Source organism: Nicotiana sylvestris, chromosome 2, assembly GCF_000393655.2.
Source record: "Nicotiana sylvestris chromosome 2, ASM39365v2, whole genome shotgun sequence".
NCBI lineage: Eukaryota > Viridiplantae > Streptophyta > Magnoliopsida > Solanales > Solanaceae > Nicotiana > Nicotiana sylvestris.
In genome coordinates, this window is record NC_091058.1 from 19,835,759 (window position 1) to 19,859,658 (window position 23,900).

Below are 23,900 nucleotides of genomic sequence, written 5' to 3' on the forward strand. Positions count from 1 at the left end.
TCTTCATTTATTTCCCGACTCAGGTACTTCTTTCTTTTGTCCGTTCGAAGACGAACGGTTGTTTTAGAGGTGGAGAATGTGACGACCCGAAGGGTCATCACCGTAGTTCTTCCTTGTTCTGCGCTTTCGAGGCCTTGAAAACCTCGCTTTTAGTTGCCTCGATTGGCATGCGCAGTTCGGGCGCGTAGCCGGAAAGTTTTTATGTTAGAATATGTGAATTATGTGAAACATTTGATGAATTTTGGTATTAATATGCATAATGTTGACTTCGGTCAACATTTTGGGTAAACGGACCCGGACCTGTGATTCGACGGTCCCGGAGGGTCCGTAGAAAAATATGGGACTTGGGCGTGTGCCCGGAATCAAATTCTGAGGTCCCAAGCCCGAGAAATGAATTTTTGAAAGAAATTGTTTTTCTGAAATTTGATATGAAAATTTGAAATGAAAAAGGGGTTAGAAAATATAGGTATCGGGCTCGTATTTTGGTTCCGACGCCCGGTACAAGTCTTAAATATGTGTTAAGCACTATCTGTAAAGTTTGGCTAAAAACGGACGTCATATGACGTGTTTCGGACTAAAAATGGAGAATTTGAGTTATGAAAGTTGAAGAAAGAAAATCATGTGTTTGAGGCTTGATCCTATGTATATGATGTTATTTTGGCGATTTGATCGCACGAGTAAGTCCGTAAGATGTTTTTAAGGTTGTGTGCATGTTTGGTTTGGAGCCCCGAGGGCTCGGGTGAGTTTTGAATGGGGCCCGGGAGGTCTTGGACTTAAGAAAATACAGGTTCGGGTGTTGCAGACACCAGCGCGGCCGCGGTCATTTCCGCGCGGTCCGCGCTGGAGCCGCGCGGCCGCGATGCCTTTCTGTGCGGTCCGCGTGGCTGAGTCTGAGGGCTAGGGTTTCAGGTCAACCAGCGCGGCCGCGCACCAAAACAGTGTGGTCCGCGCTGGGAGGGTTCAGAGAAGCCCCAATTTTTCTCCCACTCGGCGCGTCCGCAACACATTTTTGTGCGGTCCGCGCCAGGTCCTCAGAAAGGTATACAAGTTCGGAAAATCTCAGTCATTTTTCACTTTTCAAAAACCCAAAACCTAAGAGGCGATTTTCCAAACAACGTTTTTTCTCCAAAACGATTGGTAAGTGATTTCTAACTTAATTTCTTTATTCCTTAACATCTTTTAACATAATTTCAACTTCAAATCAAAGATTTTCATGGGGAAAATTGGGTGTTTTGGGTAGAACCTAGGTTTTCTACAAATTGAGAAGTTGGACCTCAATTTGGGGTCCGATTTAAAAACAAATCATATATTGGGATTCATGGGGGAATGGGTAACCGGGTTTTGGTCCGAACCTCGAGTTTCGACCACGTGGGTCCGGGGGTATTTTTGACCTTTTTGGGAAAAACCTTGTAAAATTTATTTTCATGCATGGGGAGTGATTCATTTAGTAATTATTAATGTGATTAAGTAACTTATGACTAGATTCGAGCGGATTGGTGGTGGAATCAAGAGGTAAAGCTATACTAGAAGCGTGAGTTGAGTTTGGAGCATTCGAGGTAAGTGTTTGTTCTAACTTTGGCTTGAGGGATTAGGATTTGGATGTTATTTGCTACGTGTTAACTGTGGAGTACGGTGTATAGGCATGGTGACGGTTATCTATGCACCGGAGTCTAGTATGACCGTGAGTCGTAGTTGCTTTTAAATTCGAAAGATGCGAAACAGTTGAGCTAATTACTTGCTAATATAATTATGAAGTGATAGTTGAGAAGCATATGAGTTAAAGAAGGAAGTGTGGTATTTTTCCCTTGCCGGGACTTATTGTTGATTTGTTCTCCCTTGCCGGGATGTTTAATCTTGTTGTATATTCCCTTCCCCGATTGGTTGTGACCGATGATTGGGTGAGGAAGAGCGATTATGCACGAAGGGTCTTTCCGTGCCATGTTTTGATAATGATGCACGAAGGGTCTTTCTGTGCCATGTCTCTAATTATTTGAGCACGAAGGGTCATTCCGTGCCTTGATGTGAGAGTTATGTGAGGAAAAGCACGAAGGGTGATGTCGTGCACTATATTTGACAGTTTTGGTGAGAATTGAGAGTAAAAGCACGAAGGTTGGTGCCGTGCAGTTGTTGATTCACTTGCTCTCTTTCATAGATGTTAATTATTCAGTTTCCATCTCTCTGTTCGTTGGTCTTATATCTAAATTGTTACACCCCACAGCATGTCCCCTCCCTATTATCTGTTTAAATTCTGTATATTTTTCCGTTGTTGCACATATACCTGTACAGGTTAATTGAGGTAGGTCCGGTTTAGCCTCGTCACTACCTCGTCGGGGTTAGGCCAGGCACTTACCAGCACATGGGGTCGGTTGTGCTGATGCTACACTTCTGTGCCCTTTTTGTGCACAGATTAGGGAGTAGCTTACGGACCGCAGTAGCAGTAGATTGGGAGCGTGCCTTCAGTCTAGAGACTCCTAGGTAGTTCGCTGGCGTGCGTGGGCCCTGAGTCTCATCTATTTCATTTCTGTTTGTTCTCATTGTATCGAAGCAGACTCCTTATGTATTTTCTTTCAAACTCTTATTTGTAGTATCTTATAGTAGTCCGTGAGTATTGTGACGCTAAATCTTGGGTAGAGGATGATGTTAATTTTTCCGCATTTTCGTTCATTTAATATTAAATTAAGGCTTCCGCTTGAATTTATTGTTATTGTTATTATCTTGTTGAAAATTAGTTGAAAAGGTATGTTAAGGTTGGCTTGCTTAGCTCCGACAGTAGGCGCCATCACGACTCCCGATGGTGGAAAATTCGGGTCGTGACAGTGTGACATGTGAGGTAGCTCCAGAATCTACTATCTAGCTCGTCTCATAGGATACCAAATTGATGACGTTTTCATCATAAGCAAAAAGAAGGTCATCTCGAACAATAGCAGCAACATTGTTCTCGTTATTTTCAACTTGTTTTCCTTCTCTAATGTCTTGCATTAACTTGCGGCAAAACCTTTTGATATGTCCTTTCTTGAAACTGTGGTTGCATGTAATATTATGATATTTGGACCTTGACTTACTTCTACTTTTACCTCTATTCCACGATTCTCTTGTTCTATCTCTCCCCTGGTCTTCTGTAACCAAGATATCTGCTTGTGAGGACGAACCCTGAGATTTTCTCCTTACTTCCTCGTTCAACACACCACTCTTGGCATATTCCATGGTCACCTTACCTCCAGGAGCTGAATTTGTCAAAGAAACATGAAGCGTCTCCCAAGAGTCTAGCAGAGTATTAAGAAGCCAAAGTCCTTATAGCTCATCATCAAAATTAACTCCCATTCCAGATAGCTGATCAAGGACACTCTGAAAATCATTTATGTGATCAAGGATAGGGCTGCCTTCTTTGTATTTAAAGGTCATCAATTGCTTTAGCAAAAATAATTTGTTGTTCCCGGTTTTTGAAGCATAAAGAGTCTCTAGCTTTTCCCACAATGATCTCGCATGTATCTCGTTCACAATATGGTTGTGCACATTATCTTCAACCCATTATCGTATATATCCACATACTTGTTGGTGCTCGAAATCCCAATCTTCATCTGATATACTTTCGGGTTTATGAGCTGAAAAAACGGATAGATGCATCTTCTTCACGAACAACAAGTCTTTCATCTTGCTTCTCTAAACATTATAATTTCTCCCATTTAAACATATCATCTTGCTCATATTCGCCTCCATTCCGTAACAACCCGGATAAATAACCAAGGCTCTGATACCACTGTTATGTTGAGGAAGAGGCAAACCCGAAAATAAAGAAGATAAAGAACACCAGATTTTAACATGGAAAACCCTTCAAATCGAAGGTAAAAATCACGGGATCACAAAGATCCAAAAAACTCCACTATAACAATAAGAGGGTTACAAAAGTTCTCCAAATTGGCTACACAACAAGTGCCAAACACGGAGCAACAATAGCAACAACTAATTAATTGAAGAAAGAGTATAATCCACAAAAACGAAGTTGTTGTTCCAGGCTCGAAATCAGATTCTATAAGCCTCCAAATCCGATCTCCACGTTCAAATTTAAGACCAAGATGTTACGAACACTCAATCAAAATTTCAGCCCGATCCAACGGTTAACGAATCAAAAAACATGATTTGAAGTTGGCTGGTCGGAATAAAAATCTGCAGCAAAATAAATACTTTTCTTCTCTCTTCTCTCTTGACGAAAGCTCTCTCAAAAACCATTCTTATGTGCTTAAGTCTTTCAAAGACTTGTATCAATGAGCATAGAATAATTCTCCAAGGTTGTCTTATTTATAGATCATGAGTGGTGCTTTCTCTTAAAGTCAAAACCCACTCAAAATAAGAATAAACCGAATCTAATTCCAAATAAGAATGGAAACCAAAAGAGAATAAGATTAGGTCATTGGGCCTTTGGCCGGACAACATGGGCATGTGCCCAACAACATTAAAATATTGTGGCACTAAAACATTCCTATTTTATAATGACACTAGTAAAGTTGTCCGCGCTTCGCGCGGTTACAATAGAAATAATGGTACGGCTAAATAAGTAATGTCATATAAAAGAAATCAATCTTTACTAATTAAAATTTATATTATTCAACCATGAATTATTACAATGGGTAAATTATCCACTATAATTGGCAAAACTACATAAATGATGATCTTTTTTTTACACTCACAATATATATCAGTTAAAATTACTTTTAGTCACTTGAAACATGTCAGAACTTCATAGATATAATGCTCCAATTTCATCTAAAATCTAAATTATGTGATTCTTCCATAATATTATATTATATTATACTTATCACATTGTAGTAATGAAAAAGTTTTCAGGAATTAGAAGGAATCACTGATTTGCGATATTGCACGCAGGGAAGGAAGAAAAAGAAAATAACTGGAGTATAAAAAATAATTGTTCTAGTTTTTGTCTTCAAAGTGAAAGAGGGAAAGGGCACAAAAAAAAAAAAGAGAAGATCATAGAAGATCTCGACATATATAGAGTGAAAAGTTCTCTACTTTCAATTTTTCAAACTAATTTGTTCATTGATTTAAGGGCCCGTTTGGCCATGAAAAAATATTTACTCTTTTTCGAAATTTTTTAGTTCTCTAATAGTTTTTGGCCACAAAATTTTTAATTTTTACTTGAAGTTGGATTTCGAAATCTTTCGAAAATTTAAAAAACTCCAAAAAAATATTTTTCATCACTCGCAAAAATTCAAAAAACAGTTCCAAATTGTATTCATGTCCAAATACAACTCTAATTTTTAAATATCATATTCACTTGGAAAAAAAATTCACTTTCTCCCGGAATTTCACAATACTTATGTCCAAACGCCCATGTTGGATGTTGTCTAGGACCATCTCGTGCATTAATAATTGAATCCTGGCAGTGGTGTGGCTGCTTCTCTTTTAGCATCTCCAGTTTAAAAGTGTTTCAAAATATGACATAATTTTATCCATGGTCATTGAACTTTTGTTTTTTTTGTTACATAAAAATCATTCAACTTTGTGTTCATTATACAAAAGTCACTTTTCTTTCTTTGGTTATACAAAAATTATTTTACTTTGCTCTGGTTATCACAAAAGTCACATTTTTACTTGAAAAGCCTATTATGCCCTTGATATTATATAAACCTTCATATTTATGTAATATCTTTTATATTATATAGTATATAATATATTTTTAATTATGTATTTTATTTATAAATAAAATAACTTAATATTGTTTTATTTATTATTTTTTATAATATATTCATATATTTAATTTTTTTCTAACTTTAATTTTCAAGGTATACTAGTAGTGTTATAAAACAACTTTTTTCAGTAATTTTTTTTTTAAATTTAATTGACCGACCAAAGTTGGTCGGTAAATCGCATTTTGGACGGTTATTGGCCATTACCGACCAACTTTGGTCGATTTTTTTGGACGATTTTTTTCGAGTTTCTAGTGGTATAATTTCCCAAATAGCCAATTGTCCAAGTAAATCCCCATGAAAATATCCCAGCTAAATTCGCATGAAGCTAGGGATTTTCCTTCAGATTAACATATGTTTTTTTCCTCATTTTCTTTGTTTGTTTACCTGCGGATTTTCTCACAAAAATGTACTTGCCGATTTATTTCTCTACTAATATATATATTAAAGTTACTAACAAATTTAATAATGCTACTAATATATTTTGAAAATTAACGTTAAGAAAAAATTAAATATACGAATATATTATAAAAATAATAAATAAAATAATATTAAGTTATTTTATTATAAATAAAATACATAGTTAAAAATATATTATAGAAGGTATTACATAAATATAAAGGTTTATATAATATCAATGGCATAATAGACTTTTCAAGTAAAAATGTGACTTTTGTGATAACTAGAGCAAATCAAAATGATTTTTGTGTAATAAAAAGAAAAGAAAAGTGACTTTTGTGTAATTAACACAAAGTTGAATGACTTTTACGTAAGAAAAAAAAAATGACTTTTGGGTAACAAACAGAAAAGTTCAAGGACCATGGATAAAAATAACTTTTACGGACCATGGATAAAATTAACTCCTCAAAATAGTTGGTATATCAGAATGGCCTTGTACTGCCGTAATGGTATCTGCAAAAGAAATACCCAAAGAATCCAACATATAAAAGAAGAGCCAACGGAAACAAAAACATTTCAATTATCTCACTTGTCAAAAAAAATAAAAATTCAAGTATCTCTCCTTTTACGGGAGATGAATAATCAAACTGATCGAATATTGCTTTGATCAAATTGAGTATATTCGGCCTCAAACAATTACCTTAATCTTTCTGCCTATTTTGGAAAACGTAGATCGGAACATTCAATTAAGAAAACTCATACTAAGTGAGATTAAATAACAAAGAAACATTCTTGTAAAGATCAGCAAAAGCCTTTTTACCACTTTTAGTATCTGAAATCCAGCATTGTGATGCCACGCTGAAAAGGAAAAGATCCTCGCAGTTAACTTCTGCTTCTTTGATTCTTTCTCTGCTTTTTGTGTCACTGAAATTCAAAGTGAACTGTGAAGTATGTGAGAATCTTTTAAAGACAACTCTCAAAGATAGATTGAGTTTCGCCTGTAAACATTTTTTGAATATTAAGCAACTATTTTAAACATGTTCATTAGGATGTAGCTTCTGGAATTTTTTTGCTGGAGGTTGGTTGGATTGTAAACCAGTTAGGCTTGTTTTCCTTTTTATTAATGAAGCGCCCTATCAACTGCAAGCTTTAAGTAAATTAGAGAATTACTATCAGAACTAACAAGTAAGAGAAAGAGTTCTTAATTATAAACATAAAAACAAGTAGAAGAATGAGAGAAGATGGACAAAATCTATTATGTGGAGAAAGTAACCGTAAGAACACTTTTGCATCAACCAACAAAATTGAGCCCCCACACATATATACTTCTCTACTTGAGAAGGATGGAAAAAGTATAAATTTATTTGTCCTAAGAAGGAACTAAGAAAACAAAGATGCAAAGGAGGAAAAGGGAGAGCCGCCATATACCAACTCTATACAAGAAAAACTTAAAAAAGGGATAAATAGGAAGGTGCACTTTGCTACCAATTCTTAACCATATTCTACAACTCCTATCTCCCCCTCTTGTATTACTTCTTTGTGAAAAACAATGGTGATTGATCAAACACCATTTGCCTTTCATCTGAGAGCATTCACAAAAGCTAGCAAGGAGTCTACATCCCTCTTCTCTGTAGGGTACTTAATGACCTTCGAAGAGTTTTTTGGGAAGAAGAGTATTGTAGGGAAGCTGCCAAGCTGCAATTCTTGCTGTGCAAATGCTTTCTGCTCACCATCTGCCCTGAATTTCCCCACCTTAACACCTGAACCAGCCAACTTCTCAGCCAATTCAACATAAGATCCTTCCATTGCCTGGCAAAATTGGCACCAAGGTGCATAAAGAACGACGAGCCAAGGCTCTCTTCGGTCTTCCAATTTTAATAGGTTCTCAACACCAGGCCTACTCAAGGTAACAATGTCCTTGGTATCAAAAATATCAGCAACAGTAGCAGTACCATTAGTTTGGACAGCGCCATTTACACTTTCGTCCTTGATGTTGCCCTTGTGCAATCCACACTCCTTCGCCTTGGCATCTTCCCACCACCATCTTCCCTCTCTCTCGTGTTGCCCTGGTAAGACCGGCCTTGTGCAAGGTTCGCACCCAATGGAGACGTAACCTTGTGAATGTAATGAGTTAACCGGCACATTCATTGCACGAAGGAAGTTCCAAATATCTTTTCCGTCCACGTTAGCCACGGGGTTCCACTTCACCAAGCTACCAGCACCGCCATCCAACCCTTCAAAAGAAGGGTCCACCTGAACAACGGGAATTTCTGATCGAGTTCCAGGGGATTGATCTTTACGTTGCCCTGTGATCCAGGCACGTAAGCCCTTGAGGGCTCTCCTCAGGGGCCTAACCTTCCTTACACGGCAGCACTCTTGGTGGCCGTCTTCATAGAAAGAGAAAAGCCCTTTTGTCCTAACTAAGGCCTGAACTTCAACAGCATCAGGGAACATGTACTCAATGCGAATGCCATAGTGCTTCTCCACACTATCAAATAATTGGTAGGTCTCCGGGTTCAACCTCCCAGTATCAAGGCTGAAAACTCTGAATGGTCGACCAGTTAAATGTGCATACTCAATCAAAGCAACATCTTCAGCACCACTGCAAAATAAGAAAATCATCAAAGAGCTGCGTTAGGGGGAGAATCACTTTGGAATATCGTCATTCTGCTAAAAAATAAAAGAAAGCAATGGAGCCAGCTCTCAGATGAACTTTTGGACAAGCAAATAGCTTACATATCAAGATGTTGAACAAAATACCAGAACAGACAACAAATGATACGTTTATCCTTTTGCACCGCAGAATCTATAGCAAAAATTTCAAACAAAACATAGGCTATTGAGCGACAGAGATTAAATTAGCGAATTTGGAAAAGCAAACCGAGTTCCTCTTGGCATTGATCAAGGAGAAATCTATGCAAGGTTCATAATGATACACTCATAAGATATAAATACGATTTTTTTCCTCAGGTAATTCACAAGTACCATGAAATATAAACTTTTCATTTACTGAAATTCATTAGTATTCCAGCTTGCAATCATTCAAACACACATGTGAACTCAACATGGATATGCTCAATTAAACATATAACTGGAAACTTAACAAATAAGCATCATTGAGTAGAACCTCATTTAAAAGAAAGTACCTGAAAGCAATAGCAATGTCATCCCCAAATTTCTCAAGGGCCTTGTCCATAATCTCAAGAGGGGATGCATTTTGAAGCTCCTTAGCCAATTTCTCAAAGTCCTCTTCCTCAGCTTTCTCTGCTACCTCTGCAATTTCACAAAAAATAAAACAAACCAAAATTCATTTTTCCTTCCTTATCATCAAACCATCCACATGCAAAGACAAGTATTTGAAAATTGTAATTTACCAGGAGCCGCGATGGTTGCTGCAGAGGGAACTATGGAGTCATTCCTCTTAGCCTCAGCGTTCAATGGCTTTACTGCAGAACGCCTCCGACTATTCAAAGCCGTTGACAGCATTTGAGGCCGATCTAGTGGCTGAAAGGTTCCCAATTGGGATACTGCAAACTCACAAACAAATTAATTAAAGAATAGATAAAACCCAAAATCTAAATAAATAAATTTATAAGAACCCGAAAATTCAATGAAATGTTTTCCAATAATCAAACTCAGGATAAATATCGGAACTTTTTATTGCAAATTCAACAGACAAATTTGGTTGTAAAATAAGAAGTCGAGGAATCATTAAAACGAGGAACAAAACAATCGAAAAATCTGAAACAAAGAAAATATGCTAAAATAGTCCAAATATATCAATGAAATATAAGAGAAAGATCGAAAGGGCCAAGTAATGGGAACCTTTGGAATTAGGATTGTTCATAAGAAGACAAAAGATTTACTCCTATTAATTAACAGAGAAAAAAATAATACACAAAACTGATACAAGCACACAAGAAAATTCAAACCAAGGTGCTACAATACTCCAAATTATCACATTATAGGGTAAGGATTGAATCTTTGAAAGAAACAAGTAAGGGATACCTTTAGGATGTTCATAAGAAGAAGAAGAGGACAAGGAGCCATGAATTGCAGATGATGAAGTGAAAGCCAGAGCCATATTTTCACACACAAAGAAAGATTTGTTTCAGCAAAGAAACGCTAAAAATTCTTTGTGAGATGTGGTGGGAAATGGCGATGGGAAGAAGAGAGTGTGTGGGTTGAAGAGAGAGGAAAACATGGTGGGAAGTATAAAAGGAGACCTGAAGACAGGGCTGCCTTCTAGGTTCATTGAACCTGGACGTGATTTAGGATTTGAACGTAAGTCCTACGTGGCAAAATATGATTGGACAATGCGTCAATTTGGGTTTCATCAGCGCTTTGGTCATGTGGCGGGCCCGGGGAGAGAAAGAGAGATGAAAGACACAAAGGAAAGGAAGAATCGTGGTGGAGAGAGATGCTTATTTCTCACCAGTCAAAAGTTTCTTTAGATTCAGGTTTGGATTATTTGAACATTTTTTTCTCTCTTTTTTTCATTTTATTTTATTTTGGCAAATTAAGATTTGTGGCTTCCAGTTGTATATTTGGAGAAGATTTGGGCCTAATCTCCTTGATGTATAAGAAAATATTTTAAATATAATTTCGGATTATGGGCGGTACATACACTAACTTGTTTCACAGAAATACTTAAATTTTGTAACTACAATATACCATCTTTCATATAAATAACTTTTAAAAACTGTTTTTTTTATATATATTGCAGTATTTTCTTTATCAAACTAATTTTTAAACAATAAATCGGCTTTAATACATTTTTTTAAATTATAGCATCAAATTCAGTCACAGTTGATTGCCAATTTTTTTGAATGTTGATGAAATTTAACTCAAATTAAATGATCAAACTAAATTTAACTCTTATAAATAACAAGAGATTGTTAATTTGACTCTAACTGCAAGAAGTATGAATTATGTCCAACATGTTCACATAACCAATAAGCGTGATATCCACACGAATGTTGTCCTCTTTTTCTCTCCACAAGTATAGAGTATAGACAATTATCTGTCACATCCCTTTATGGATGGCTGCTAACAACTTTTTCCTCACCTCATGTTTAGATACTTGGAAAAATGCTGAGTATCTAAAAGATTCTAATCCTCGAAGCCTTGGGGAAAAAAACAAAACAAAAAACGGAAAAGGGCCAAATATATTCATGTATTATCAAAAACGGTTTAAATATACTTCTTGTTATACTTTGAGTCCAAATATATCTTTATCATTATATTATTGATTCAAATATATCCTTTTTTCATTACGTTTATCCAAAGTAGACATTCAATCTTACGTGACACCGACATTTGATGAGATTGATGTCACATGGCTTGCCACCTCAGCGCACATAACCCATTTTACCCCTCCCTTCTATTTTTTTCCCACACCTAAAATTTTCTTCCCCTCCATCAGTATTGTCACCATTACCGCTACCATGAAAAATATTATATTTCAAATTTTAGTCTTTTATATATGGATTAGTGTCGCTGGGGTGACATACCATGTAGTATCCACCTCATCAAATATCAGTGTCACGTAGGATTGAATGTCTACCTTGGATAAACTTAACAAAAGAAGGGTATATTTAAATCAATACTATTACGACAGAGATATATTTAAATTCAAAATATAACAAAATAGTATAACTAAACTTTTTCTCATAATGCAAGAGTATATTTGACCATTTGTCGAAAAGAAAAACACGATATGTCACTTCTCGAGCTCATGGATCAGATAAGTAAAGAGAATTTTGTGGCAGAAGTCATATGATAGAGTTTGTCAATTGATTTGTAGCAACCACATTTACGCCCTAGCCAACCGGAAAAATCAACTTATTTTGAGAAGTATTTTTTTTATAAGTGCTTTTCGAAAAAGTACTTTTGGAAAGGAACAGTTTGTGATTGACTAATCAATTTGAAAAGTACTTTTGAATAATAATTTATGTTTGGCCAAGCTTTTCAAAAAGTGCTTCTAAGTATCGAATTACGAATAACGACATGAAGAGATTTATTTAATAGTTAATATTATATGAATAAATAAATAATCTCAAATATTTATTATTAAAGATAATAATTAAAAAAAATTATTTTATTTAAGTAAAACATGAAAATAAAATTTAAGAGTACTTTAATTCTTTCAAAATGATTTAAATATATCAAAAAATTATTTAACAAATATAAAAGTATTCATCTCAAAAGTCACCATATATTAGAAAGCTATTCTAAAAATAAAAAGAAATACTTATACATTAGGAGAGTTCAATAATATTGTTTGACTCAAAAGATGTTAAACTCTTTTTGGAAAAATCAATTAAAGATGAAGGAGTAAATCATAGCTGAAGATAATAAACTCTAGGATAATAATAATAGAGAGAAGTGAGTTGTCAATATTCTTTTCATTCAAGGCTGGTGAGTTTTTTTTATAAAGTCCCCCTTTTTTACAAGGTTTTCAACCTTCTTATATATTGAGGAGGTTCTTCCAAATACGGAATCGACAAGTAAAGAATTATCTAAGGAATATTCTCTAGGTCTCCTAACGGGTTGATTCTGCTGTCGAGGTCATGTTGTCTCTTCTTTTACTACAAGGTTGTATCTCTATGGGCATCGACTCACATGTACTCGGTCATTTGTCGTGCTCGTTGTAGGTCGTGGTTGATCAAATTCGGACCCATATAGTTAGTCCCTCTGTTCGTCGAGGACGCGACCGGGTGCGCCCTCGATGAGCGGGCCCTATGCCTTCCTTGGGAGGAATTTGACCCGTTGGGATATTGCGACGCGGCCAACGAGAGGTGGCTATCACGTTCGGTGGAGCACCTAAGAGTACACGCCACCCGGGGGTGACGTCAGCTTTACGTACGTCATCATTACGCGAATTTTCGAGGCAAGGACTGACGGTTTGGCGCTTTGATTCTTGCACTGATTTGAAACCTGCCACTTTGATCTGGTGCCATACAACCCTATAAATAGATGAAAGGTTCGATTTTTTGAAAAACTTTAGCCACTCCCTCTTGATAACCTCTCAGTCTTCTTCATTTGCTCTTATACCTTCTTGTCCCCGCTTCCATTCCTTGCCAGAAGTTTTCTTCTTTTTCACTCTCTTTGTGTAGCCACTCCTATACACGAAACTATGCCAAGGTCTTGTCGTGCTAATGAGGAGGTTCCTGAAGCCGCCCCGTCAACCACAGCGCCTCTTTCCAACAGCGGGGAGGTAGAGGTAGAAGATGGTGATAGCCCTTTTATGGTGGAGGTGCTACTATCGAGGCATCCCCTATCCCGGAGTGATTTCCTCAAATATCCGCCCCTTACTCCAAACCCCGTACTTTCTGAGATGAAGCAGGTTCACCTTGACGCCCTTCGTATAAAGTACGGTATTCCTTCCCATATAGAGATGATTTTGGCAGGGGAAGATTACGTTGACGTTCACAAGCCTGGGTACTGTGCTTTCTACGAGTATCCTTTTGTGATCGGCTACACCCTTCATTTCTTCCCTCTAGCAGAAGAATTCTGCAGATTTTACCAGGTTTTCCCGGCTCAGCCTTCGCCTTACACGCTTAAGGTGTTTCTGCTATTGACTAGGTATGTAGAGTTGGCGGAATGTAGCGTCTCTGTCCCCCATCTTCTGCACTTATTCATGCCTGGCTTCCTCAGGGGCACCATGGTGCACTTGAGACTTCGTGGTACAAAAGGGCTGGTAGTCGGGACGGATGACCGGGCGAGCCATAAATTTTGGCATAAGTACTTCTTTATCAAAACTGAACACGTCGTTTCGGACCCCGCCGGATTTCCGGAGTGATGGAACAAAACTCGTAAGTACCGCCGTCCATTACGTCTCCCTGTTTTCTATAATTATTGTAACTTTTGCTCACTAGTTGTTTTGCAGCTATAGGCCGCCCCCTCGCCCCATTGCGGGTCTCAAGAATTGGGTAGTTCGCATGTTGCCTCATGCAGAGGAAACTCGGACTTGGTCTGCCTTCGTGCAACGTTATGGCCCTAGGGTCTCCTCAGGTAAGAATCTGCTCTACTACCAAATTGGCCATGCGACCCTGCTTAACCATATGACCCTTTTGTGATGGCAGGTCGAGGAGCTTCTAGACGGAGGGCGCCAGTTCTCGCTTTAGACAAGCCATTGCTACTGCAGACAAGCAATTTATCTTATGTGAGTCTGTTTGGGAAGGCCGCCCTCAACTTACTCAACTGGGAGATTCGTCTCGAACTGTGGCCACGAGAGAAGGAGCCTCGTTAGTGCCGGCCTCACATCCCGTTGATGAATCTTTCTAACAGTGATGAGCCGTTAGATAGAAAAAGGAGAAGGTTGAAGCTGGGAAAGGGCGTGGCTACAGATGCCGACGGCAGCGGAGCCTCCCGGACAGCCCCGATTCCCGTATTTATGGCCGATGCCATTTTGTCGGGAAGGTCTCCCCGAGTGGAGGGAACTGGCCGGGGGGGTTCAGTGTGCTCCATTGAAGGTGTCACATCGTCTAATGTTGGAGGACCTCATATCGAGGGTGACGGCTCGGGTTCAGATATCGACCCGGAGGATATCCGTGAATTTTTGGGTCACCACACCCATATGGAGGTTAGGATAGACGGATCTGACCGCCATGTGGTAGTCTCGGGGAGCTACAACTTACTGCTGAACAGCGAGCAGGTTGCGTCGGCCCTCGCTCCTCTATGTGCAGCTCTTGAAAGCGAAACGCTTGGAGCGATGAATGACGCGGAGTTATCTCAGAAGGTCGTCGGTATGGCCCTGCAGGTAGGTTCCCTTTTTTTCTCTTTTTTGTCGTGAGGTTGTTGTGATAGTCGGCGTTGAATATTTTATTTTTTAACTCTGCCCTTCTCTTTTGTCAGACTCTCATCTTGGAGGTGGAGAGGGAGCGTCGTGAACGAAAGAGGACGGGCCTTTGTAAGAAGATGTCGTCGAAGTATCATTAGTATCGTGCTAAACATCGGGTGATGTCTGATATCTATCATCAGGATCCCGAGTTCCAGGTGTTTTGCAAGGGGCTTAAGCAGTGGGAAGACCAATTGGAGCGTAGGATAGAGGATCTGAAGGAGAGGGACGAGGAGCTTGTGAGGGCTATCGCCCGTAATAGCGAACTGGAGGCCTTCCTTAAGGCAAGGGAGGACGAGCTCGAGTTGAGCAGGGGGGTAATAGCTGAGAATGCCGACTTACAGCTGAAGGTGGCTGACTTGACCGCCGAGTTGAATGCTAAGGCAGCGGAGGTCGACGGGCTCAAGGGCAAGCTGAACGCCAGTACTGATAAGTTGGCGGCCACTACTTCTAAGTCGGTATCTTTGGAGGATGCTCTCCGCATTTCTAGGTCGGAACTTACTGGGGAGAGGGAAGCCTCTGATCATCAAATAGCAGGGCTCGAAGGGCGTTTTTAGGGAGCTAGAGGCGGAGTTAGCCGCATTGCAGGGGCAAATGGTTTCGCTGAGGGCGGAGGAGACAAATCGATGTTCTCAACCTTCTACGTCTTGTGCCTCAGCCGATCAAGGCTCGCCTCGTCGCTTGTATAAGTTGTGGGTCCATACGGAGGCTCAGCTCGATGTGTATGAGGCTTTTCATGCTAAGGGCAGGGCAACAGAGGCAGAGGTTCAGGCAGTGCACGCTGAGCGCGTGCAGCTCATGAGTCATGTGGATACGACCCCCTTACTCCTGACGGGAAGGTATCAATTCTGATGACGCAAATCACCTTGCTTCTGATTCGTGGTATGAAGACGCTTACCCCGCTGAGGATGATGTGTAGTCTTGGTTTATATTTTACTTTTGCTTAGAAATTTTTGGCATGGGCCGTACTAGGTCCTGTTTGTAAGGACAAATGTAAATGATATTTTGTTGTAATGTAAATTTTACTTTCGCTGGTTTGTTTGTTTGTTGTTTTATTTCTTTTGCTTATTGCATATGATACTGACGCCCTTGGCTATTGGGACGTTGCTTCGAACTGCCCTCGAAGTAGGATCCCATAGTGGTTCGAACGAGGTCGGACTTAAACTTTTGTCGATGGCCTTGGCCATTGGGATTTTGCTTCGAACTATCGTCGAAGTAGGATCCCATCGTAGTTCGAACGAGGTCAAACTTAAACTTTTGTTGATGGCCTTGGCCATTGGGATGTTGCTTCAAACTGTCATCGAAGTAGGATTCCGTCATGGTTCGAACGAGGTCGAACTTAAACTTTTGTCAATGGCCTTGGCCATTGAGATGTTGCTTTGAACTTTCATCGAAGTAGGATCCCGTCGTGGTTCGAACGAGGTCGAACTTAAACTTTTGTCGATGGCCTTGGCCATTAGGATGTTGCTTCGAACTGTCGTCGAAGTAGGATCTCGTCATGGTTCGAACGAGGTTGAACTTAAACTTTTGGAGACGGTTGTATTCCCGTAGGAAGATATCATATGTCGACGATGTCAAACTTAGATTTGTGTCGATGGTTGCATTCCAATAGGAAGACCATATGTCAACTAATGGATATTTGATTCCATACATACAATGGAGATTCGATTTTGCTCATGCAATGGAGATTCGATTCTGTACATATAATGGAGATACGATTCTGCTCATATAATGGAGATTCGATTCTGTACATATAATGGAGATACGATTCCGCTCATACAATGGAGATTTTGATTATCCATATGTAGTCCCTTCATTGCTTCGATCCGAAGATCATATCGACGGGTCGAGGTAATGAACAGCACGTCGATCCATAAAGCATCCCCCTCGTCGCCTCGTTAAAAACCTCCCTAGGAAAACCCGATTGGGACAAAACCCGGGTAAGGAAAAAAGAGTACGGCTTAGGTGACGCCTTTTTTTAGAAGTGGAAGTACTTGAGGTGGGGCGATGTTCCAGTTGTTTTGGAGCAGTTTTCCCTCCATTGTTTCTAGCTGGAATGCTCCTTTGTTTTCTACTGCTACTATCTTATATGGTCTGCCCCAGTTTGTTCCCAATTTTTCTTCATTAGGGTCCTTCGATGCTTGTGTTTTGGACTTGAGGACGTAGTCGCCAATTTTGAGTGGTCTCACCTTGGCCTTCTTGTTGTAGTATCTCTCTATTTATTGCTTCTGGACTACCACTCTTACGTGGGTCATGTCTCTTCGTTCTTCAACTCCATCCAGATCTTATAGCCTACTTTCGTCATTCTCTATTCCGCTCTCGTTAGAGTATCTTAAGTTGGGCTCCCCGACCTCGACAGGTATAACTTCGTGGGTTCCATAGACCAGTGAGCATGGCGTTTCTCATGTGCTAGATTTTGGCATAGTGCGATATGCCCATAATACTCCAGGTAGTAGTTCGGGCCATAGACCTTTGGCTTCCTCAAGCTTCTTTTTCTATATGTTCAGTATTACTTTATTGGCGGATTCAACTTGGCCATTGGCGGCAGGGTGGTATGGCATGGAGAGTATTCGTTTGATGTGCCATTTTTCAAAAAACTCAATCGTTCTTTTTCCAATAAATTTAGGTCCGTTGACGCAGCTGATTTCCTTGGGGATACCAAAACGACATATAATATTTTTCCATATGAAGGTGATGACCTCATGTCCTCGAATCTGAGTGTATGCACATGCTTCCACCTATTTAGAGAAATAGTCAGTTAAAACTAAAAGGAAACGTACCTTACCTCGTCCCGCTGGGAGGGGGCCGACAATGTCCATTCCGTATTTTATGAATGGCCATGGCGAAGTGATAGAATGGAGGAGTTCTACCGCTTGATGTATCATGGAAGCGTTCTTTTGACATTGCTCGCATCTTCGGACATAGTCCGCGGCTTCTTTTTTCATGGTAGGCCAGTAGTAACCGGCGCGGATGAGGCATCGAACGGGGGCGTGGTTTCCCGTGTGGGCTCCGCAATGCCCTTCGTGTACTTCTTCTAGTACTCACCTTGTTTGGTGTGGTCCTAGACATTTAGCTAGGGGACCGCTGAACGTTCTTTTGTAGAGATCATTGTTTATTAGGTTGTATCGGGCCACCGGTGCCCGGAGTTTTTTGGCTTCCTTTTTGTCTTGTGGAAGCTTTCCATCCTACAAATAGGCTATGAAGCGGTTACGCCAGTACCAAGTTAAGTTTATAGAATGTACCTCGACGTGGTCGATTGCGAAATGAAGGAGTGTGACCACGTTTTCTTTGTTGATATTCTTGGTGGTTGCAGCCAGTTTAGCAAGGCCATCTGCTTCGATGTTTTGCGTCCTGGGTATTTGGTCGAGGCGGCACTCATCAAACTCTGGCAGTAGTTTATGGATTTCCGATTGGTATCTATGTAGCCTCTGTTCTTTGATTTGGAAAGTCCCGGTGACCTGGTTCATCACGAGTTGGGAGTCACAGTGGAGGACGAGTCGTCGAGCGCCATACTTGAGGGCTAACTTCAACCTGCAATCACAGCTTCATACTCGGCCTCGTTGTTAGTCATCTCGGGGAATCATATGGACTGGCGAATCACTTCGCCCGTAGGGACCTCGAGGACGAGTCCCAGTCCTGATCCCGAGGTATTGGAGGCACCATTGGTGTAGAGGACCCAGAGATCGGTATGTGTGGAGGCGCGAAGTGCTTCCTGTTCTACCTCGGGAAATATCTTCGTGCTGAAATCAGCAACGAAGTCCGCGAGCACCTACAACTTAATGGCAGTTCGCGGTTGGTATGTTATGTCGTGCTCGCTTAATTCTATGACCCATTTGGCGAGTCTACCCGATAGTTCGGGTTTGTGCAGGATACCACTTAGGGGGAAGGTCGTTACTACTTTTATGGGATGACATTGAAAATATGGTCTAAGTTTCCGTGAAGCCATGACCAGTGACAGAGCTAGCTTTTCAAGGTGAGGGTACCTTGTCTCGGCATCGATTAAAGTTTTGCTGATATAATAAATCGGAGATTGCATACCTTTATTTTCACGAACCAAGACTGCACTTACCGCAACTTAGTAAACTGCCAAGTACACGAGCAGACACTTGCCTGGATCCGCTTTGACGAGTAGTGGCGGCAAAGATAGATGTGCCTTTAGTTTTCTCAGGGCGTCGACACATTCCTCGTTCCATTACAGCCCATGGTCTTTTCTCAACACATTGAAGAATTTGTGGCATCTATCTGAGGATTGTGAAATGAACCTTGATAGGGCGGCTATTTTCCCCGTTAGTTTCTGCACCTGCTTTTTGCTGGTCAGTACCTCCGGTATCGCGTCAATGGCTTTGATTTGATCCGGGTTGACTTCTATTCCTCTCCGCAACATGAGGAAACCTAGGAATTTTCCCGAGGCCACATCGAAGGCGCACTTCTCCGGATTTAACTTCATCTCGTACTGCCTCAATATCTCGAAGGCTTCTTTCAAATGGCTATTGTAATCTTCCTTTTGTCGTCTTTACAATCATATCATCGATATAGACCTCCATGGTCTTGTCGGGCTGCTCTTTGAACATTTTGGTGACTAACCTCTGGTACGTGGCTCCTGTGTTCTTGAGCCCGAACGACATCACTTTATAGCAGTAAGTCCCTTGATGAGTGATGAAAGTCGTCTTTTCTTGATCATCTTCAGCCATTAGAATTTGGTTGTAACCGGAATAGGCATCCAAGAAACTTAACAATTCGTGCCCCGATGTCGCATCGATTAGTTGGTCGATATAGGGTAACAGGAAGGAGTCTTTTGGGCATGCTTTGTTTAGGTCGGTGAAGTCCACACACATTCGCCATTTCCCGTTCTTCAAATTGACCATGACCACATTGGCGACCCATTGGGGGTATTTCGATTCTTTGATGGAACTGTTGGCGAGTAATTTATCCACCTCTTCGCTGACCGCCTTATTGATTGCGGCATTGAACTTTCTCCTCATTTGTCATACCGGCGGATAGAGTGGATCAACATTCAGTCTATGAGTGGCGACATCCTTTGGGATTCCTGGCATATCTGAGTGGGAGAAGGCAAATAAATCGGCTTTGTTAGTTAAAAATTCATGATACTTACCTAGCTCCGAGAGGTTGTGCCCTATGTAAGCCTTTTTTGTGTTGTCGACGTCATCCAATTAGACGGGGTCAAGATCCTCTATAGTTGCCTGACAGGCTTCTACGATATCCGGGTCTATAATGGCCTCTATTTGTGGGTCGGGTTTGGTTCCCGACATGGCTGATTGTTATGCCTCCGCACTTTCTCCTTTCAGTTGTTTGGTGTGCGTGCAATCTTGGGCGATCCGATAGCATTCTTGTGCGGTGCGTGGATCGCCTCGGATGCTAAATATTCCCCAGGGGGTGGGAAATTTGATCACTTGATAAAAGCTTGAGGGAACGACCCGTATAGCTTGTATCTATGGTCTCCCTATGATGGCGTTGTAGGTTGTTTCCTGGTTCATAACATGGAATGTTGTCTCCAGGGTGACTCCTCCTGCTAGTACAAGTAGCAAAATTTCTCCAAAAGTCTGTTCTACTGCATTGTTAAAACCCATTAGCGTTATGCAACGTGGTACTATTTTATCCTCGAGCCTTATTTGCATGAGAACTCTCGAGTGAACAATACATGCGATGCTTCCGTCATCTACCATGATTCTTTTTACATCTGTATCAGTGATGCGTAAAGTTATAACTAAGGCATCATAGTAAGGGAAAGACAAACCATCGGCATCTAACTTATCGAAGATGATACTTTCTTCGAGGTCAACATACCGTTCGTGGGCGACCGTTCGTTTGAGTTTATACGTGATGGTGAACTTCACATGGTTGATTACCATGTCGTCGCCACCGCCAATGATCATCTTTATGGTGGGTGCTGGCGACGGTGGCTTTGGAGGTCCTTGAGATGGGTCACGTTATCGGGCGAAGTTAGCTCTTCCTTTGTCGCTCAGCAGTTCTTTCAGATACCCCTCATTCAGCATCCTGACTACTTCTTGTTGTAGACCTATGCAATCCTCGGTCTTATGCCCTCTTTCTTGGTGGAATTCGCAGAGGACGTTGGACCTCCTGGTTCTTGGGTCCGATTTCATTGTTTGCGGCCATTGTACCTTCGTGCCCAGCTTCTCTAGTGTGTACACTACCTCTGAAGGGGAAACACAAAAATTATGAGCAGATAGTAGTAGAGGCATACCTCTCTCATTTCGGAGGGGCGCAGTGTGCCGCGGCAAGGCTTCCGCGTGTCGAGGAGGGGGCGCGTTCGATGAACGGATATAGGGCTGATGCCTTTCTCGGTTGAAGCGTGGTGGTTGATCTCTTCGCCTGTCATTACGTCGATCTCTCCCTGTCTCGATTTGAACCGATGTTAATCGTTGAAGCGACTCGTTCAGGTCATCCTCATCTACCCTTACCTAGGCGCAGTAGGCATTGTGAATTTCTTCCCATATGGTGGGGGATACTTCATGAGTCTACTGAGCAGTTTTTTGGTCGCTTTTGATCCGATCCTGTTTCACCAATTTTGAAAGGCTGCTACTGCCATCCCTTCTGACATGTTTGGTAGGCACATCCTTACTTTGTTGAATCGGGCCAGGAAATCCCGAAGTCCCTCGCCCATCGTTTGTCTGACGGCGAAGATATCATTGACCCTAGCTTCAGCCTTCTTCGCCCTTGCATGAGCGGTGACGAATTTGTCCGCCATCTCCTCGAACGTCGATATCGATTGCGCTGGTAGCTGGGAGTACCATGTCAATGCTCCCCCTGTCAAGGTCTCACCGAATGTTTTTAGCAGCACAGATGGTACTTGTTCCTTTGCTAGATCGTTGCCCTTTACCGCAGTAACATAATGAATTAGATGATCCTCCGGGTTTGTGGTCCCATCATATATTTTCAAGTATGGCAGCATCTTGAAGGTTTTGGGATAGGGTGAGGAGCAACCCCTTCGATGTATGGTTGTTCAACAAATCGGCCCACATCGCGTTTTGGTAATAGCTTGGGGGCGCCTGGTATTTTGTCAACCCTCTGCTGATGCTCCTTCATTTGATCACGGAGTGTTTTGTTCTCGTTTTCTATCTCTTCCATTTTCTTTAAGATGGCCATGAGTACATCGTCACCTGCATCCGTGACAGTGCGGGTGTTACCCGCTCGTGTAGCGCTCGGCTCATTGGTGGTAGCTGCGATTTCTGTAGGCGGCAAGTTTTCGACATCTCCTTGAGGGGGTTTTTTGAGCATGTTGCTCAGAGCACTTATCAAATATTCTTCTAGCAGCTTTTTGACTGCTGGCGGTGCTTCCCCCCGCCGTGGACGTTGAAGCTCCCCTTTCGTGTAAGACCGTTAGATCCCCGTGTGGAGAAGGTGAGATCTCCCCCTACGGTGTAACTCTTGGTGTTGTGTTCTCAGTGTCTTCCATACCGGCTTTGTTGAGGGAGTTCAGGAGATTGTTTGAGACATCTGCTATCATTTTCAGCCTCACTTTTTTTTCTGCCATTGTTGGTTTTTATGAGGTTTGAAGAATAGTAATCGTCACTTTCCAGAACCTAGATGAGAACTATGATTTCAGCTATGGAAATCCCCATAGACGGCGCCAAATTGTTTGACTCAAAAGATGTTAAACTCTTTTTGGACAAATCAATTAAAGATGAAGGGGTAAATCGTAGCTGAAGATAATAAACTCTAGGATGATAATAATAGAGAGAAGTGAGTTGTCAGTATTCTTTCATTCAAGGCTGGTGAGTTTTTTTATAAAGTCCCCCCTTTTTACAAGGCTTTCAACCTTCTTATATACTGAGGAGTTTCTTCCAAATACGGAATCGACAAGTAAAGAATTATCTAAGGAATATTCTCTAGGTCTCCTAACGGGCTGATTCTACTGTCGAGGTCATGTTGTCGCTTCTTTTACTACAAGATCGTATCTCTCTAGGCATCGACTCACAGGTACTCGGTCGTTTGTCGTGCTCGCTGTAGGTCGTGGTCGATCAAATTCGGACGCATACAAATATAATCTCTAATTCTAGGTATTAGGTTTAAAATAAGTAAAGTTATTTTGATACATACCATATTTTGCTAAGAGTATTTTTGGTAAGAAGAAAAGTCAAAACTGTTTGTGCTTCTGGGAGAAACTACTTTTTCCTTCTTCTCTTAAACTGTTTCTGCTTCTTCCCAAAAAAACTTTTTCCCCCAAAAAAAGTTTGGTCAAACACCTCAAGTTGAGAAAAAAGTATTTTTTGAGGGAAAAAAAATACCTTTGGGAGTGGGGAGAAGCTTGGTCAAACGGACTATTAGATGCAAATGTGCTTACCTATGGTTCTTTGGCAAACTTTACGATTTAAATCAGTTTTTAAATAATACGTAATCCTAAAATAACAAATATTTATTGCTCAATGGCATGTGATTATAAATTATGAGTTATGAAACTGAATTTCTTTTTCGGTAATGGTTCATCCCTGATTAGTGAAGACAACATATCCTCATTTGTGAAGTTACAAATAGAAGTGATTTTGAGGCGGAGATGTTAGATTTTAATTAGTGTGAGTTTAGGGAGTGAACATACTCACTTCTCTCTGTTTAATTATATTGGCACATGAAAGCATTTGTTTACTGATTATCAGCACACATATTGGTATAAAACCTCAAATCCAACTCTGCTATGTAATAATGGTGTTTACCTTAAAATTGGATAACAATTAAATTTGTATGCGGTTTTAAGGATATATGGTTTGATTCAACACAAATACTTAAAAATATTAGATAAATGAATTAAAAACGAAATAAGCAATCAAACCAATTGTGATGTTATGGCCAAGCCTGAACTTGAATTGAACAACGACCGCGTCCTCGATTATACCCCCGATTCAAGCCCGGTCGTCAATAAAGAACAGGATAAGTGAACAACATCTTTAAGAGTAGCTAAAAGGCAGAAGATAAACTTGTGT

At 40.6% G+C, this 23,900-nt stretch overlaps 1 protein-coding gene across 1 annotated transcript; it reads right to left on the reverse strand.

Moving 5' to 3' along the window:
- Nucleotides 1-7,333: 7,333 nt before the first annotated feature.
- On the reverse strand, nt 7,334-10,300 carry LOC104248308 (5'-adenylylsulfate reductase 1, chloroplastic-like). Its single transcript, XM_009804546.2, has 4 exons — nt 10,110-10,300; nt 9,476-9,628; nt 9,248-9,374; nt 7,334-8,703 (listed from the first exon to the last, which is right to left on the reverse strand). The coding sequence occupies exons 1-4, from the start codon at nt 10,183-10,185 to the stop codon at nt 7,680-7,682; spliced, it is 1,380 nt and encodes a 459-aa protein (XP_009802848.1). The 5' UTR covers nt 10,186-10,300; the 3' UTR covers nt 7,334-7,679.
- Nucleotides 10,301-23,900: the final 13,600 nt, after the last annotated feature.